At 37.8% G+C, this 17621-nt stretch overlaps 1 protein-coding gene across 2 annotated transcripts in view; it reads right to left on the reverse strand.

Moving 5' to 3' along the window:
• Positions 1-3491: 3491 nt before the first annotated feature.
• Positions 3492-17621, reverse strand: part of BRDT (bromodomain testis associated) — a 64963-nt gene continuing 50833 nt past the window's right edge. For both annotated transcript variants that reach the window (XM_008960495.5, XM_055116158.3), the window contains 4 exons: positions 15993-16093; positions 13522-13727; positions 12843-13023; positions 3492-3714 (listed from right to left, as the gene is read on the reverse strand). In XM_008960495.5, the coding sequence (XP_008958743.4) occupies positions 3646-3714; positions 12843-13023; positions 13522-13727; positions 15993-16093 (557 nt within the window). In that variant the 3' untranslated portion in view covers positions 3492-3645. The remainder of the gene's footprint in view (positions 3715-12842; positions 13024-13521; positions 13728-15992; positions 16094-17621) is intronic.

A 17621-nucleotide genomic window follows, 5' to 3' on the forward strand; every position in this document is an offset into this window, starting at 1 on the left:
CACCACTCCCTAATCTCAAGTACCCAGGGACACAAACACTGCGGAAGGCTGCAGGGTCCTCTGCATAGGAAAACCAGAGACCTTTGTTCACTTGTTTATCTGCTGACCCTCCCTCCACTATTGTCCTATGACCCTGCCAAATCCCCCTCTGTGAGAAACACCCAAGAATGATCAATAAAAATAAATATAAAAAAAAAAGAAAAAAGAAAGGAGCAATGGAGTTGACAGGGCATGCAAAGGAGTGATTATTAATAACATACTACAGGCTAGGTGCAGTGGCTCACGCCTGTAATCCCAGCACCTTGGGAGGCTAAGGAGGGCAAATCACTTGAGGTCAGAAGTTCGAGACAAACCTGGCCAACATGGTGAAACCCCGTTTCTACTAAAAATACAAAAAAATTAGCTGGGCGTGGTGGCATGTGCCTGTAATCCCAGCTACTACTCAGGAGGCTGAGGCAAGAGGATTGCTTGAGCCCAGGAGGCGGAGGTTGCAGTGAGCCAAGATCGTGCCATTGCACTCCAGCCTGTGCAAGTGTGAGATGCTGTCTCAAATAAATAAATAAAAAGATAAATAATGTACTAAAAACTTAGGATAAGCACAGAAGTGAGGGCATGAAAGGAGAGGTGCTGCGAAAACACTAGGATTAATGGATTGTAGGTCTTCATGAGGTCTAAGGATTGTTGGCGTCAAGGACCTATAAAGGAGTATGCTAGAAAAAAGATAGGAGAAAGTAGTGAGAGAATAGGATGCTTGAAACTGAGATTAAGGGTTTTTGTTATCAGTAATGACAAAGGAGTGAGTGGCTGAGGCTGATCTTGCTACTCCAGATCATTAGCAGAGAGGTCAAAGGACTGAGAAGTATCATTTGGAGAGTGACGGTGAGGTAGAGACTAAAATCTCTGAGAACAAGAGTGAACCAGGAATGGTAAATGACAATGGGTGGTATAGTCTGATGATCATGAAAAATTTTAAGACGGAAGTTTTTAGGGAGGAGGGAGGTGAGAAAGAGAATGGTCTACAAGCAGCACTACAAAGATAAGAAAACCCACAAGAGCAAGCACCAAATGAGAGGCTGCAGGAGACAGCCAGAGTTCTGTGAGAGCAGGGGATCTCAAACTTCAGTGTGTACGAGAATGACCTAGATGGTTAGTTCAACTATAGATTGCTGGACCCCACACCCAGAGTTTCCGATTTAGTAAGACTTAAGTCTGAGAATCTGCATTTCTAAAAAGTTCCCAAGCATTGCTGTGTGGTCCAGGGACTACACATTCAGAACAACTCAGAACAAAAGAAAGAAAAAAGCAAAAGGATTCACTATGTAGAGAACATCATTGATGACTTATCACGGATTCTAGAAAACACAATAAAAAAAGGTTCTAGGAGTTGGAGCAGGTGTGAGATGGGGCCAGAAACGGAGTCTTCACAAAATCAGGCTTTTGTTGAAGACAGTTATATGCATGATGTTAAGAGAAGCCAATCTTTTACTAAAAATAATGTATAATATAGGAAGCATTGGTTATAAACTAATAGTATTGACTTTTATTTGCTAAACTGACTTTAACCCACTAAAAGTTTGTTGAGTATCTGCAATGTGTCAGGCCCCTTATAGCCTAAGAAGAGGTTAAGTGCCAAGTCAGTTAAACAGAATAACCAAACATAGCTCTCTATAATCTTTTATATTACGTAAATAAAATTATATATATATATATAATCATAGGACAATCTGTACTGTTTAGCACAAACTGATTTCTTAATTAAAAGAGGTATAGTTGGATAAGAATACACTATCACTTTATTTATTTATGTATTTATTTAGACAGGGTCTCACTCTCATTGCCCAGGCTGGAGTGCAGTGGCATGATCTTGGCTCACTGCAGTCTTGACCTCCCAGGCTCAAGAGACCCACCCCCCTCTGCCCACCAACTGCCAGTAGCTGAGACTACAGGTGCGTGCCACCATGCCCCACTAATTTTTGTATTATTTTTGTAGAGACAGAGTCTCAACATGTTACCCAGGCTGGTCTTGAATTCCTGAGCTCAAGCAATCTGCCTGTCTCAGCCTCCCAAAGTGCTGGGGTTACAGGCGTGAGCCACCCTGTCACTTTAATTCTGGCTGTGTCATGAAGGTCACATCACCATTTAGTTACTACTTAATCATGTTTTTCACATGCCTGATAATTTAAAGATATGTCAAAAATTTATATTAATTATAAAAATAAGTGAAGTCAAGATAACTTTTTCTCTTTATAATAAACATACACTTTGAATTTTTACTTTAGATGGTATCAGAACACTGCCTGAATCATGTTACACTTCCAGAGTTCAAAATTTTAAAATACATTAAGCTGATACACATGATTTACACATAATTGCAACTTGAAAATAACAAAAGAGAAATATTTTACAGAATATTTAAATAAGTCTTATTGTAGTTAAAATATTTTAAACATTCATTGCTATCACATATGCATATTAAGAAATCTCATAAGTTTATATAGAAACTTACATACATAATATTCACTATTAAATATTACAAATAAATATTTTAGTTATTTTGACTCAAATTCAACATCTTTCAAACCATCGGCAATATTTCTTGTTTTTTTTTTTTTCTTTTTTTGAGACAGGGTCTCATTCTGTTGCTTAGGCTGGAGTGAAGTGGCACAAACACAGCTCACTGCAGCCTTGACCTCGTGGGCTCAAATGAGCCTCCTGCTTCAGCCCTCCATGTAGCTGGGACTATTGGCGTGCGCCACCATGCCTCATTTTTTTTTTTTTTTTTTTTTTTTGTAGAGGCAGGGGTCTCACTCTATCACCCAGGCTGAAGTGCAGTGGTGTGATTTCAGCTCACTGCAACCTCTGCCTCCTGGGCTCAAGTGATCTTCCCACCTCAGCTTCCCAAGTAGCTGGGACCACGGGTGCGCACCACCACACCCAGCTGATTTTTTGTATTTTTTGTAGAGACAAGGTTTCACCCTGTTTCCCAGGCCCAAATTCCTGAGCTCAAGAAATCTGCCCACCTTGGTCTCCCAAAGTGCTGGGATCATAGGTATGAGCCACCACAACTGGCAGTTCCAGCCAATATTTCTTTAAAACTACATTTCAATATAAATTTTTAATATAGAACCAGCTGAGAATCTTATGAAATCTGACATTCAGTGAAACCAAGTATTATTTGTTAGAATCTAAATATTTTTGAAGGCCGACGAATATTTGTTTTAAAAGTTAAAAACTCAACAGGAACTATGTTTTTTATACACTTTCATATATTCTTCATTATTTTTCACTTATTGAATTAGAAAAGTCATACTCTTCATTTTTAAACAAGCAGGAGCTATCTTTTGGATTTTCATTGCTTAGTACAGGGCCTATAATATATAGACAATTATTTATAGAATGAACGAATATCTGGGAATTTGTCCAATTTTTAGGGATCCAAAATTATTAAATTTCCTTTGAATTATGTCGTTTAAAAAATAAGCATATAGCTATTAAAAATGTAAGTGAAAACTGTTTAATCATTTTAGAGCAGTCAAAATACAATATAAGATTGGTATCTTGTTATCTGAAAGCAATCATTTTACCATATGCATTTTGATCTTTTACCATTCATTTTAAGTTGATGGTTAATTTAAAAACTGAGTTTTAATCAAAGTTGTTTTCAAACATTGTCATAATGTCACTTTGAAGGGTCATATCAATGGTACCCACCATCTGTAGAAAAAGAAGAAAATTTTAATATTACTTTAAAAATGTATGTCTTTACTACAACTATACAATAATGATTATGCAACATTTAGGAACAAATCATACAAAAGAAAACTATTCAATAATTTTTTAATTTTTATTTTCTCAGGTTGAACAATAAATTTGTACATAATTATTTCTGTTCAAATATTACCTGATTTGTTAATATATTGTTCATGTAATAAATAAAAAACAAAACCTACAAGAACACTAAGAATAAGTTTGACCCCTCCCTACAAGTAAAAGAGAAAGTTCAATGTTGACAGAGTGGGTATGAATAAGAACATGAACGCTGAGAGCACACTGTCTTACTTCTAAACCCAGCATAATGCCAGACACACAAAATTACTTTCTGAATGAACCAATATCTTTGTTATGTGAGATAACTATAATATGTAATGCTAAAACTATGGGCTTTCCTTGATTCTGCCACTTACTAACTGTGTAACCTAGTCTATTCTATGTATAGGCATTTATGAAGAATCAGATTACATGTAACATTCAGCAAAATGCCATATTAATCACGAAAAAGCTGTTTAAAAAATAAGCCAAAGTAGAGAAAAAGCTAATTAAGACAAAGGAAACAAATGTCAACTATATTCTGAAGCCTTTTCTAACTGCCCTTATAGATATTCTTTAGCATCTGAGATGACACCAAATATTAAAGTTCACAAAATTATTTTAAAAAAATAAATCAATAAACAGCAACAGACCAGAGTGGTAGGTAAAAGCACCAATTTGCAATCAGTTGGTTGGCTTCTTGAATGGGAATTAGCATTCTCATTAGCTATGTGGGAAAATATTTGGAATTGTGATTTACCTACTGAAAGTATTTGAAAGTTATGTCTGACTCTTACAAACCATATAAATTTCTTTAAATCTGCCTTAGAGACAAAAGAATACTTCTTAAATCTTAATCTAGACTACATTTTTTTTTAATCTTTTTTTTTTTTTTTGAAACATTGTGTCGTTTTGTCACCCAGGCTGGAGTGCAGTGGCGTGATCTCAGCTCACTGCAACCTCTGCCTCCTGGGTTCAAGTGATTCTCTTTCCTCAGCCTCCCGAGGAGCTGGGATTACAGATGTGCACCGCCATGCCCAGGTAATTTTTGCATTTTTAGTAGAGACAGAATTTTGCCACATTGGCCAGGCTGGCGTCGAACTCCTGACCTCAAGTGATCCACCTGCCTCAGCCTCCCAAAGTGCTGGGATTACAAGGCGCAAGCTGCTGCAACTGGCATAAACTACATTCTTTTTTTTTTTTCTTGTGACAGAGTCTCAATCTGTCGCCCAGGCTGGAGTGCAGTGGCATGACCTCAGCTCACTGCAACCTCTGCCTCGCAGGTTCAGGTGATTCTCATATCTTAGCCTCCCAAGTAGCTGGGGCTACAGGTGCATACCACCAAGCCCAACTAATCTTGTAGTTTTAGTAGAGATGGGGTTTCACTATGTTGGCCAGGCTGGTCTCGAACTCCTGACCTCAAGTGATCCACCTGCCTTGGCCTCCCAAAGTGTTGGGATTACAGGCATGAGCCACCGACCCGGCCCCAGACTACATTCTTAACACCCAGTTTCTAGGATGCCAAATGTCTAGCACAGATTGTTCCTTTAAGTTCTATTCTAAGCCTCCAATATAGGCATTGGATACGTTGTCCTAGTTTAAATATCATGTGATACTGCTATAAGTATCCAGACATACTGCAAAATTTGTAGAATATGTAATGAAACCTGTTTTTATTTAAAGGTTGTGTGTATTGGCTTATTTTAGATTCTCTTACATCTTGACTAAAATCTGTGCATGTGGAACAATTATCGATAGAGAACTGGTATTCTCTGTACCAATTAACCTTAGATACCATGATTTTTTTTTTTTTTTTTTTCTAGATGGAGTTTTGCTCTTGTTGCCCAGGCTGGAGTGCAGTGGCGTGATCTCGGCTCACTGTAACCTCTACCTCCCGATTCAAATGATTCTTCTGCCTCAGCCTCCTAAGTAGCTGGGATTACAGGTGCGCCACCATGGCTGGCTAATTTTTGTATTTTTAGTAGAGATGGGGTTTCACCATGTTGGCCAGGCTGGTCTCGAACTCCTAACTTCCAGTGATCTGCCTGCCTCGGCCTCTCAAAGTGTTAAGATTATAGGCATGAGCCACTGTACCCAGCCAATACCATGATTTTTAATACTAATGCTCCCCATAGCTGACACCATAAGCTGGCTATTCCTTACTGTGTGGTCCTAAATACACTCTTCAACTGTTCAAATTTAAGATCAAAAGTTTGGTCAAGGTAACTGGCATGAGGTAAACGTTTGGGAACTCTGCTAAGTGTCAAGTTATTATTGCTTTATAGAGTATGGCTCTTTCGACTGGCAGCAAGAGGCTGGGCTGTCAAAAATGATAGCAAATAGATCCAAGGTCGGGTTGTTAGTTATCAAGCTGCTAGATGTAACATCATTAGTCAGCTTTCAGTGGGTTCCTAGTCTAGTCATGTTCCAGAAAAGTGCTTAGGATATTGGGAAATTTATCAGGTTACCTAGTTGTGTTGTTGGGCCACAACTAGGGTGCAGTGAAATCACTTGGGGGTGACTTAAGTCAGGCCCGTGTGAGTGCCAACAGGAAACATTTTTACATCACTACAGAAAGACTTTAGGTCGGCTGGGCGTGGTAGCTCATGCCTGTAATCCCACCACTTTGGGAGGCCGAGGTGGGCAGATCATGAGGTCAGAAGATCAAGACTATCCTGGCTAACATGGTGAAACCTCGTCTCTACTAAAAATACAAAAAATTAGCCGGGCGTGGTGGCGGGCGCCTGTAGTCCCAGCTACTCAGGAGGCTGAGGCAGGAGAATGGCATCAACCCAGGAGGCGGAGTTTGCAGCGAGCCGAGACGGCACCACTGCACTCCAGCCTGGGCGACAGAGCAAGACTACATCTCAGGAAAAAAAAAAAGAAAGACTTTAGGTCAACTACTAACGAAATTTAACAATGAGTTCCTAAAAACCTCCAAAAAGACAATACCAAAAAGTTTCTATTTAAAATTGAGTTCATTAAAATTAAAGTTTAAAATTCAGTTCCTTAGTTGCATTAGCTACATTTCCTGTGCTCAACAGCCCTATGTGGCTATTTGCTAGTATGTTTGAATGGATAAAGCATATTTCTATCATTGTAGAAAGTTCCACTAAGATCACACTGCTCTAAAGTAAACTTCACCATATGTTAAATGTACAGCACTATTAAATGCAATTTGTTTCTACCTTAGTATTATAAAATACATGGCTGACAGAACTTTTGTTATTCCCTAGAAAATTAATTTGTACTTTAACCAATACTATAGCTAAAGCCAATGGCTGTTCTCTTCTCAAACTAATGTTCTTATATGTCCTATGAATTTACACATTTTTCCTAGGATTACAAAAATATCCAGTTCTATGTGACTGAGATTGCCGGGAAAAAAAAAAAAATCTAGCACCCAACAAGGTAACATTCACGACACCTGGTATTTATGATTATTAGTTATGCAAAGAAGCAGAAAAACACTATTCACAAAGAAGAGACTAACCAATCAATTGAAACTGACCCAGAACTGACATACATATTGGAATTAGCAGAGAAGCACATTAAAACAGTTATTTTAACTGTATTCCATTTTTTCAGCAGTTTAATAGAGATAAAAAAAAAAACCACACACATTTTTAATAAACCCAAATCTCACATCTACAATGTCTGGGATGAAAATTAATACACTGGGGGTTAACAGAAAGATTAGACACTGAAGAAAAGACTGGTGAATTTATCCAAAATGAAATTCAAAGGGAAAAAATAATTAAAAAAAATTAAAAGCGCAGCCCAGGTGCAGGTGGCTCATGCCTGTAATCCTAACACTTTGGGAGGCAGAGGCAGGCAGATCCCTTAAGGACAGGAGTTTGAGACTAGCCCTGGCCAACATGGGGAAACCCTGTCTCTACTAAAAAAATAAAAACAAAAACAAAATTAGCTGGGCATGGTGGCAAGTGCCTGCAGTCCTACTACTCAAGAGGCTGCACCATGAGAATCACTTGAACCTGGGAGGAGGCAGAGGTTGCAGTGAGCCGAGATCACGCCACTGCACTGCAGCCTGAGCAACAGAGTGAGATTCAGTCTCAAAAAAAAAAAAAAAAAAAAAAAAAAAATTAGCATTAGTGAGCTATGAGGCAACTTTAAATGGTCTAATACATAAATAATTGGAGTCCTCACAAGGGAGTGAGGTGGGATATTATTTGAATAAATAATGGCCAAAATTTTTCCAAGCTTGATGAAAACACACATCTTGAATAAGCTCAACAAATGACAAGAAACATGAAGAAAACAATTGCTGAAACCCAGTGATCAATACAAATGTTAAAGGCAAGTAGAGGAAAAACATACTATATACAGAAGACCAAAGATAATAGTACTGGATTTCTCAGTGGAAACAATGGAATCAATGAGACAGTGAACAAGTACCTTTAAAGTGCTAAAAGAAAAAACATTAAAGCTCTAGAGTTCTAAATTCAGCAAAAGTGTCTTTCAAAATTGAAGGCAGGGCCAGGCGCAGTGGCTCACACCTGTAATTCTAGCACTCTGGGAGGCAGAGGCAGGCAGACTGCTTGAGCTCAGGAGTTCGAGACTACCCTGGGCCACACAGTGAGACTTTGTCTCTACAAAAAAAAAACAAAAAAAAACAAAACAAAAAAAAATTAGCTGGGTGTGGTGGTGCATGCCTGTGGTCCCAGCTACTGGGGGGTTGGGGTAGGAGGATCGCTTGAGCCTGGGAGGTCAAGCCTGCAGTGAGCCATGATCATGCCACTGCACTCCAGCCTGGGCAACAGAGTGAGACTATGTCAAGAGAAAAAAAAAAAAAAAAAAAAGTGGCAAGTTGAAAAACCTGCAAACAAATGTTTATGGCAGCTTTATTCTTAATTGCCATAGGTTGGAGGCAACCAAGATGTCCTTCAATAGGTAAGTAATAACTAAACTGTGGTATATTCATATAATGTGCTAAAAAGAAATGACCTATTGTGATAGCCAAGACATGAAATCAACCTAAATGTCCATCAATGGCTGAATAGAAGAAATGTTGTATATATATAATGGAACACTATTCAATCTTTAAAAAGAAAACCCCATCATTTTCAACAACACAGGTGAACCCAGAGGACATTATATTAAGTGAAATAAGCCAGGCACAGAAAGACAAATACCGCATGATCTCACTTATCTGTGGGGTCTTAAAAAGTTGAACCCATAGAAGCAGAGAATGAAATGGTAGTTTATTAGGATATGGGGAGAGGTTGGGGGTAGAGATAGGAAATATTATTCAAGGAATACAAACTTTCAGTTAGACAGTAGGAATTCCAAAAGATTTAATATACAACATGGAGACTATAGTTAAAAACAATGTATTATATACTAAAAAATTACCAAAGAATAGATTTCAAGTGTTCTCACCACAAAAGGTGAGGTGATACATGTTTGATGTAGCCATTCCACAATGTACACATATTTCAAAACATAATTGTATACCATAAATATATATAATTGTCAATTAAGATAATTAATTTTTTAAAATTCAGCTATCAAGCCATAGAAAGATAGAGAGGAACCTTAAACGCACATTGCTAAGTGAAAGACAACAATCTGAAAAGGCTGCATAGGGCATGATCCCAACTATATGACATTCTGGACAAGATAAACCTGTGGAGACAGTAAAAAGATCAGTGGTTGCCAGGGTTGTGAGGAGGGATGAATAGGTGGGCCACAGGAAACTTTGAGGGCAGGAAAACTATTCCGTAAGGAACTATAATGGCTGATGTATATCATTATACATTTGTCAAAATCCATAAAAAGTACAACACGAAGAATGAATCCTAATGTAAACTATATACTTTACTTGATTATACTAAGGCTGACAATGATGTATTGACATTGATGGTGGGGGAGGGCATATATATAGAGGGGTATGGCACGTAGGAACTCTGTATTTTCAGCTCGGTTTTGCTACAAATGTAAGACTGCTCTAAAAAATAAAAGTCTATGAATGGAAAAAAAAGGCCAAATAAAGGCATTTTCAGATGCACAAAAGTGGAAAGAACTATTGCCAGCGGACCCAGACTATAAGAAATGTTCAAAGGAAGTCCTTTATGCAAAAGGAAAATTACACTATTTGGATATCTGGATCTAAACAAAGGAATGGGCCAGGCACGGTGGCTCATGCCTATAATCCCAGCACTTTGGGAGGCTGAGGTGGGTGGATCACCTGAGGTTAGGAGTTCGAGACTAGCCTGGCCAACATGGCAAAACCTTGGCTCTACTAAAAATACAAAAATTTACCAGGCATGGTGGTGGGTGCCTGGAATCCCAGCTACTTGGGAGGCTGAGGCAGGAGAATCGCTTGAACCAGGGAGGTGGAGGTTGCAGTGAGCCGAGATTGCACCATTGCATTCCAGGCTGGGCGACAAGAGCGAAACTCCACCTCAAAAATAAACGAATGAATGAATGAATGAATGAATAAATAAATAAATAAAGGAATGAAAAGCACAGGAAGTGGTAACTGCATATATAAATATAAGATTCTTTATTTAAAACAATTTAAGAGATATTATCAGTATTTAAGCAATAGCATAAGGCTGACGGGGAGGAATGGAAGTAACTGTTGTAAAGCTCTTACACTAAACATGAGGTGGTATAACGTAAATTGAAAGCAGACTGCGATTAAGTTAAAGCTGTATATTGTAAACCGTAAGCAACCACTAAAATAGGAAAACAAAGAGTTACTGACTATGTCAATGAAGGAGATGAAGTGGACTAAAAAAATGCTCTGTAGACATAAAGAAGGAGATCATGTGTTTTGCAGGAACATGGATGGAACTGGAGGCTATTATCCTCAGCAAACAAATGCAGGAACAGAAAATCAAATACTGCATGTTCTCACCTATAAGTGGGAGCTGAATGATATGAACTTAGGAACACAAAGAAGGAAACAGCAGACACTGGGGTCTACTTGAGGGTGGAGGTTGGGAGGACAGAGAGGAGCAGAAAAGGTAACTATTGGATACTGGGCTTAATACCTGGGTGAAGAAATAATCTGTACAACGAACCCCCGTTACACCAGTTTACCTATGTAACAAACCTTCACATGTACCCCAGAACCTAAAACAAAAGTTAACAACAAAAAAGCTTAATACAAAAACGGGCAGAAAAAAAAAGAGAGAGAGAAGAAAGACAGGAACAGAAAACAATTATCAAGATGATGAACTCAAACTTAACAATGTCAATGATTATACTGAATGTAACTAGTCTAAACATGTGATTAAAAGGCAGAGATCTTTGGCTAATGCCTGTCATCCTAACACTTTGGGAGGCCAAGGTGGGTGGATTGCCTGAGCTCAGGAGTCCGAGACCAGCCTTGGCAACATGGTGAAACCCTGTCTCTACTAAAAATACAAAAAATTAGCTGGGTGTTGTGGCACGGGCCTGTAATCCCAGCTACTCGGGAGGCTGAGGCATGAGAATCGCTTGAACCCAGGAGGCAGAGGTCACAGTGAGCCAAGATTGCACTACTGCACTCCAGCCTGGGCGACAAGAGCAAAATTCTGTCTCAAAAAAATAAAATAAAAAAAAAAAACAGGCTGGGCATGGTGGCTCACATCTGTAATCCCAGCACTTTGGGAGGCCGAGGCAGGCGATCGCCTAAGGTCAGGAGTTTGAGACCAGCCTGCCTAACATGGTGAAACCCCATTTCTATTAAAAATACAAAACATTAGCCAGGCATGGTGGCGTGCGCCTGTAATGCCAGCTACTGGGGACGCTGAGGCAGAAGAATCGCTTGAACCCAGGAGGTGGAGGTTGCAGTGAGCCGAGATCACACCACTGCACTCCAGCTTGGGCAACAAAAGCGAAACTTCATCTCGATAAAAACAAACAAACAAACAAACAAAAGCAAGATCCCATTACATGTTGCCTACAAGAAACTCACTTTAAATAATTAAAAAAAAACACAAGATAGGTTAAAAGTAAAACGATGGAAAGAATTTTACTGTGCCAACGCTAGTCATAAAAAGGTGAAGTGCCTATTTTAAATTTCAGTGTAATTTTTGAGTAATTATTACCAGAAGTAAAGATCATTTCATAATGAACAAGAAGACAAACCAACTTGGCCTGATTAACACCCTATCCAACAGCAATAAAATACACATTCTTCATGTGCACACAGAATATTTACCAAAGTAGACCATAAGCCAGGCCATAAAATAAGTCTCAATAAATTTCAAACAATTCAGTCAGATATGTGTACGACCACAATGGAATTAAATTAGAAATCACTAACAGAAATCACTAGAATCAGAAAATTCCCAAATATCTGGAAACTAAACACTTCTGAAATAATCCATGAATAAAAGAAGGAATCAACTGTAGCTTTTAAAATATTATTTTCTGCATATTAGGACTCCTAAGTGAAAGTCAGCTTCTTAATCTAGCAGTCAACCAAAGAAATGCTGACCAGGAACAGATGGCACATCTTCTGGCCACAATTCATAGGTGGTTTACAGATTTTTAAACAGTAACAATAGTAAGTGATAAATCACTTCACCTAGTGCTAGGCATTTTCCTATGTGCTTAATACATGCTCATTCATTTCACCTTCACAATAGGTATTATTATTCCCACTTTAGGGAGTTAGATAATTGCCAAGGTCTAAGAGTCTAGTAAATAGGCAGACCATCTTTTTTTGTTTGTTTGAGAGCACCATGTTGCTCTGTCACCCACACTGGAGTGTAGTGGTGTGATCATAGCTCCCTGCAGCCTCTAACTCCTGGCCTCAAAAGATCCTCCCGCCTCCAAAATCATCATTTTAACTCAGGTAGTCTAGTACTTCCAGGATCAATACTCTATTATTGCATTGCCTCCTTTGGCTATGAATTTTTTTATTTTAAGCTTTAATTTTAGAACCTGATCCTCACTAAAGAGGTAAGTCCACTGTCACTGAAAAATTACCCCAAATGCATCCTTGAACATACAAAAGACAGTGCTCTGTTAAATCTTTCCCTTGTTAAATTAGATTTAGTAAACTAAAATTCACTTACTGCTTCTCTCCTCCTCCTCTCTTGTTCTTTCTGCCTTGCTAAATCACGGTCTTTGAGAAGCCAGAGTTTGGATTTATCTTGAGCTTCTGATGACTGCTGATGTTCTTTCTGCTCTTCTCCAGAGCACTTGTTTTGTATTTTATTTGAAAAAGATTCTACAGTCAATCCATTCCCAAGATCCCTTAAAGAAAAAAAGTATAGCTCAAAGTAGGTTTCAAGTTCCTTAAAAGTATTACAAAAATGTTATTAAATGACAAATATAAAGCCATATATTAGACAACCATGTTCATGTTATAACATTATTTTAAGCTTTATTTTTGATGCATCAAATTATACATAGGCTAATCCATATTAACAAATAAATGGTTTTAGAAAACTGTGGCCAAGATGAACCACTATCTTCTAACACATAGACCAGAAAAACTTTAAGACATTTCTGTAAAATAATGACTATATAATTTAGTAATTAGTATCTTTAGTAGCTTAATCCCTTGATTATTTGTCTTCAAAAGAGATATCACCACTTAGAAAAAGTATCAAACGTACTTTTTGCAATTACAGTTTGCTCTGTGTTCTACTAAACAGTTGAATCATAGTCACTTAACAAATAAGAAATTTAATGTATTTAAAATACATTCTATATCTCCCAAACCCTCCTTTAATCCAGTAAATTACAGACCTCTGATTTTCTTGAGATGCTTTTAGTTCCTTTGTATTTTGTTCCAAATGCTTCCGTATGAGTTCCTGTGTCCGAGCTTTTACTTCCTTTTCTATGGCTGCTTTTCTAAATTGGTTGAAGAGCTCATCTGAGGATTTCATTACACCTGATGGTTTCACTGGTTTGCCTAAACTTTTCCATGAATCTGCATTCTTAATCTTTATATCCTAAAACAAATATTTGGTTCAGTCTATGTCTACAGATGTTAACCAAATTTTGGAAGGAAGAAAACGTTTTTTGATGATACAGCAATAGATCTAATTAAGATTCTAAAGGGCTTCATGTACTTTTACTAAAGTAAAAGGTTACTAAAGTCAAAGGTTACTAAAGTTAGAAAAAAATACAAAAACATAACAGATCATCTAAACTCAATTATTAATCTGAGACCACATTAAAGTAGCACACTTGCCAATTATTTTAAGACATATATATTAACTGCATAATTTGCAGAAAGCATAAAAATAAATAAATCCCTCAGTGTAATCAAGATACTTATTATCCTATAGGGAAAATAAAGAAAATGCTCAAAGGATTAATAAGAGGCAAAGTAAGATTGTACCCTAAAAATGCCATGGAGTTTGTTGAGAGTCCTCTGACATGGATATATTTTTCCTTTTGGTGGTTAAGAAGAAAAAACTTAAGTGATGTGACTGCTCTTCTTAAACAAGATACACCATGGTTGAGATTAGTGCTGCCCACCAGAAATATATGTAATTTAATGTTTTCTAATAGCCACGTTTTAAAAATTTAAGTAAATTTAATATATTTATTTAACCAAATATACCCAAAGCATTATTTCAACAGGTAATCAATATAAAAGACATAAAGTATTTTTTCATACTAAGTCATCCCAATTTACATTTGTAGGACATTTCAACTTCAAATGCTAAATTCCTACTAGAAACAATTTATCTATAATTAGATTTCATAAAATTCACAGTTGAAAAACTAGTTATGTATAGTCAAACTGTTCCAAACACATCTAAGTCTTCCGAAACTGAATTGTGTCCATTTTAAATTTTAATTAAAAGACAAATTTTAAAACTTAGTTCCTTTAGCTACATGTCAAGGGCTCAATTAGCCACATGTGACCAGAGGCTACCATATTAGATAAGCACAAGTCTAGATGGCCCTTTCTACAGTTAAACCTGTCCATCTATAATAAGGAAAGAGGGCTGTGCAATACTAAAACATCTTCTGCTGAATTTCTAAAAATAATTATCTCCTTAATAATTATGCTTGATTGCACTTTTGATGTATTTCCATGAAATATGAGGAGAAAACTTGTCTAGGGCCCCATATAAGGCAAAAGAACATGTATGACTAGATATATTTATAGGCCTTTTATTTCTATCCTGAAGTAATAAAAGGAGTCAAAACATCCCTCCCTGCCCCCAACACAATGACCTTTACCAATCACCAATGATTAGCCAGTTGTGCTTTCCTGTAAGTTGTCAATAAAACCTGTTTTTTGTCTCTACCTATGGAATGGGCTAATTTCTAGTTCTATGACTCACTCAACTAAAGCATCTCACCTTCCACCTTCTCACCTTTAGATTTGTCCTCTAAAGTACTTGCAAGGAAAAGGTAAGAAGTAGAGGGTAATGGAACAGAGGGATGGAGGGGGATAGAGAAAAAATATATAAAAATATTCCTTTCATAGTTTCTGAAAACACCTTGAACAGTACCTTATGTATCTTAATGTATCCCAATCATCTAGAATATTTGTTGAAAGAATGATATCAGTATATAATTTGAAGATTAAGTAGACATTAAGACTCCATTAGGAAATCCCTTGGATTTCTTAGATATCCCTAGAATAGATTCTAAAAGATGGTTTTATGACATGCTTTAAAATTGAGATCACTGGCAAATATCAACATTATAGAACTTTCAATTAAACACAAACAAAAGGGCCAAGCATGGTGGCTCATGCCTGTAATCCCAACACTTTGAGAGGCCAGGTGGGTGGATCACCTAAGATCAGGAGTTTGAGACCAACCTGGCCAACGTGGCAAAACACTGTCTCCTCCAATAAAAATACAAAAAATTAGCTGGGCATGGTGGTACACACCTGTAATCCCAGCTACTTGGGAGGCTGAGGCATGAGAATCGCTTGAATCTGGGAGGCAGAGGTTGCAGTGAGCCGAGATCATGCCATGGCACTCCAGCCTAGGCGACAGAGTGAGACTCCATCTCAAAAAAAAACAACAACAAAAAAAACACAAACAAGAGGACCAATGATAGGTAGGTATGTGGGTAGGGGAAGGATGTTGCTCAGAAGTACTTTTTAAAAAAATTACGTAGGCAAAAATTAGGCTTAGAGATCCAACATTTCATTTAAGTCAGGGCTTTTAAATACCTCTTGTACCACTTCCAAACCCAACTTCAAATCCCTTCAAGATTTGTTAGGAAAAAAAAATTACTTTTACCTTCTGTACAGGAGCTTGACATTCAGATTCTAACATCATTGTGTCACTATCACCAGATGGATGCATCACAGTTATGCCATTTGAGAGCTGTTCAGACTCACCTGGATGCACACATTTTTAGAATAGTATAATTAAAATATTTCATCCTACTTACCCAGAATTTGATTTTATTTTTCCTTCCAGGTCAGACACTATGAAAACAAAGAGACTAATTTTTTGATGCATCATTTAACTTTGGAATATTCTTAGTTAGGGACTTGTTATACTGTAAAATATTTCTCATTTGAAAGTTACCACTTTGCTCTTTTTTTGTTATTTTTGCTTGTTCTGGTCAGCATGAAATATAGCTGACATCATACTCACCCACCAAAACCTTTTTATCTGACCCCATGCTATAGCAGCTCTCCAGTTTAGACTGACCTCAGCTCCAGAGGTGTGTTTTTTTTTTTTGCGGGGAGAGGGTCTTGCTTTGATGCTCTAGGCTGAAGTACAGTGGTGCAATCTTGGCTCACTGCAACCTCCACCTCCAAGGTTCAAGCAATTCCCCTGCTTTAGCCCCCTGAGTAGCTGGGATTACAGGCACCCACCACCATGCCTGGCTAATTTTTGTATTTTTAGTAGAGATGGGGTTTTACCATGTTGGCCAGGCTGGACTTGAACTCCTGACCTTCAGTGATCTGCCCGCCTCAGCCTCCCAAAGTGCTGAGATTACAGGCATGAGCCATTGTGGCTGGCCAGGCCTGTAAATTTCAACATGAGTTTTGGAGAGGACAAACATTCAAAACCATAGCATAACTTATCTAAAGCAATTTAGACTGCTGATAAAACCCAGTTATCACTAAACATTTACTGAGCACATACTATGTACTAAGCACTGGGAACATAAGGATGACTAAAATGTAATAACTATCCTCAGGTATTACGCGCCCAGCCTAGAGGTGGGTTTTAATTATGCCAAGCCAATCCTGGTAATTCTATCTCACCATCAGTAACTCATTTAGGAAGAGCAGACCTAAGCCAGTGCAGGGCTTCCAAGGGAAAGATGCTGCCTGGGTGGCCAATTGGAGACAAAAAAACACAGAGAGGGAAACTAAGATACCAGACACTCAAAATAGCTACCAAGGGAACAGGGATGTGAAATGCAGTAAGTCTGACTCTGAGGTGAGGAGAACAAACTATGCAATTTCATTAATTCTTAAGTTTTCATGCAAATATTTCATTTATTATTATTGTGAAGATTAACTACAGAGTGTGAGCCCTTATCAAGCCATGACTAAAAGATTGACCTATCTTTGGACTATTGCTTATGTATGCCAACAAAATTCCTTTATTAAATCAGTTTGGGCTGAGTTTTCTGTCATCTGCAACATGGAACATCCTGATGCATGAAACTTAATTGACCACTTGATTCAATTCTCTGTAGTCATAGTCTACAGGTTCTAATTCGTGGCTGAAGAACAAGAGGGACAAATCAAAACTGAGCTGCTGTCTTTGTTAACTAACCCAAACTAACAAAATCCTGGCCACTTACATATTATAGGGACTTACATTTAAGCTTCTACCATCCATCAATCCCTTGACTGATTCTCTGGCTAAATCATACTCTGAGGTTGAGGTTAGAAGAAGAGA

The sequence above is a fragment of the Pan paniscus genome, chromosome 1, assembly GCF_029289425.2.
Source record: "Pan paniscus chromosome 1, NHGRI_mPanPan1-v2.0_pri, whole genome shotgun sequence".
In the NCBI taxonomy this organism is placed as follows: Eukaryota; Metazoa; Chordata; class Mammalia; order Primates; family Hominidae; genus Pan; species Pan paniscus.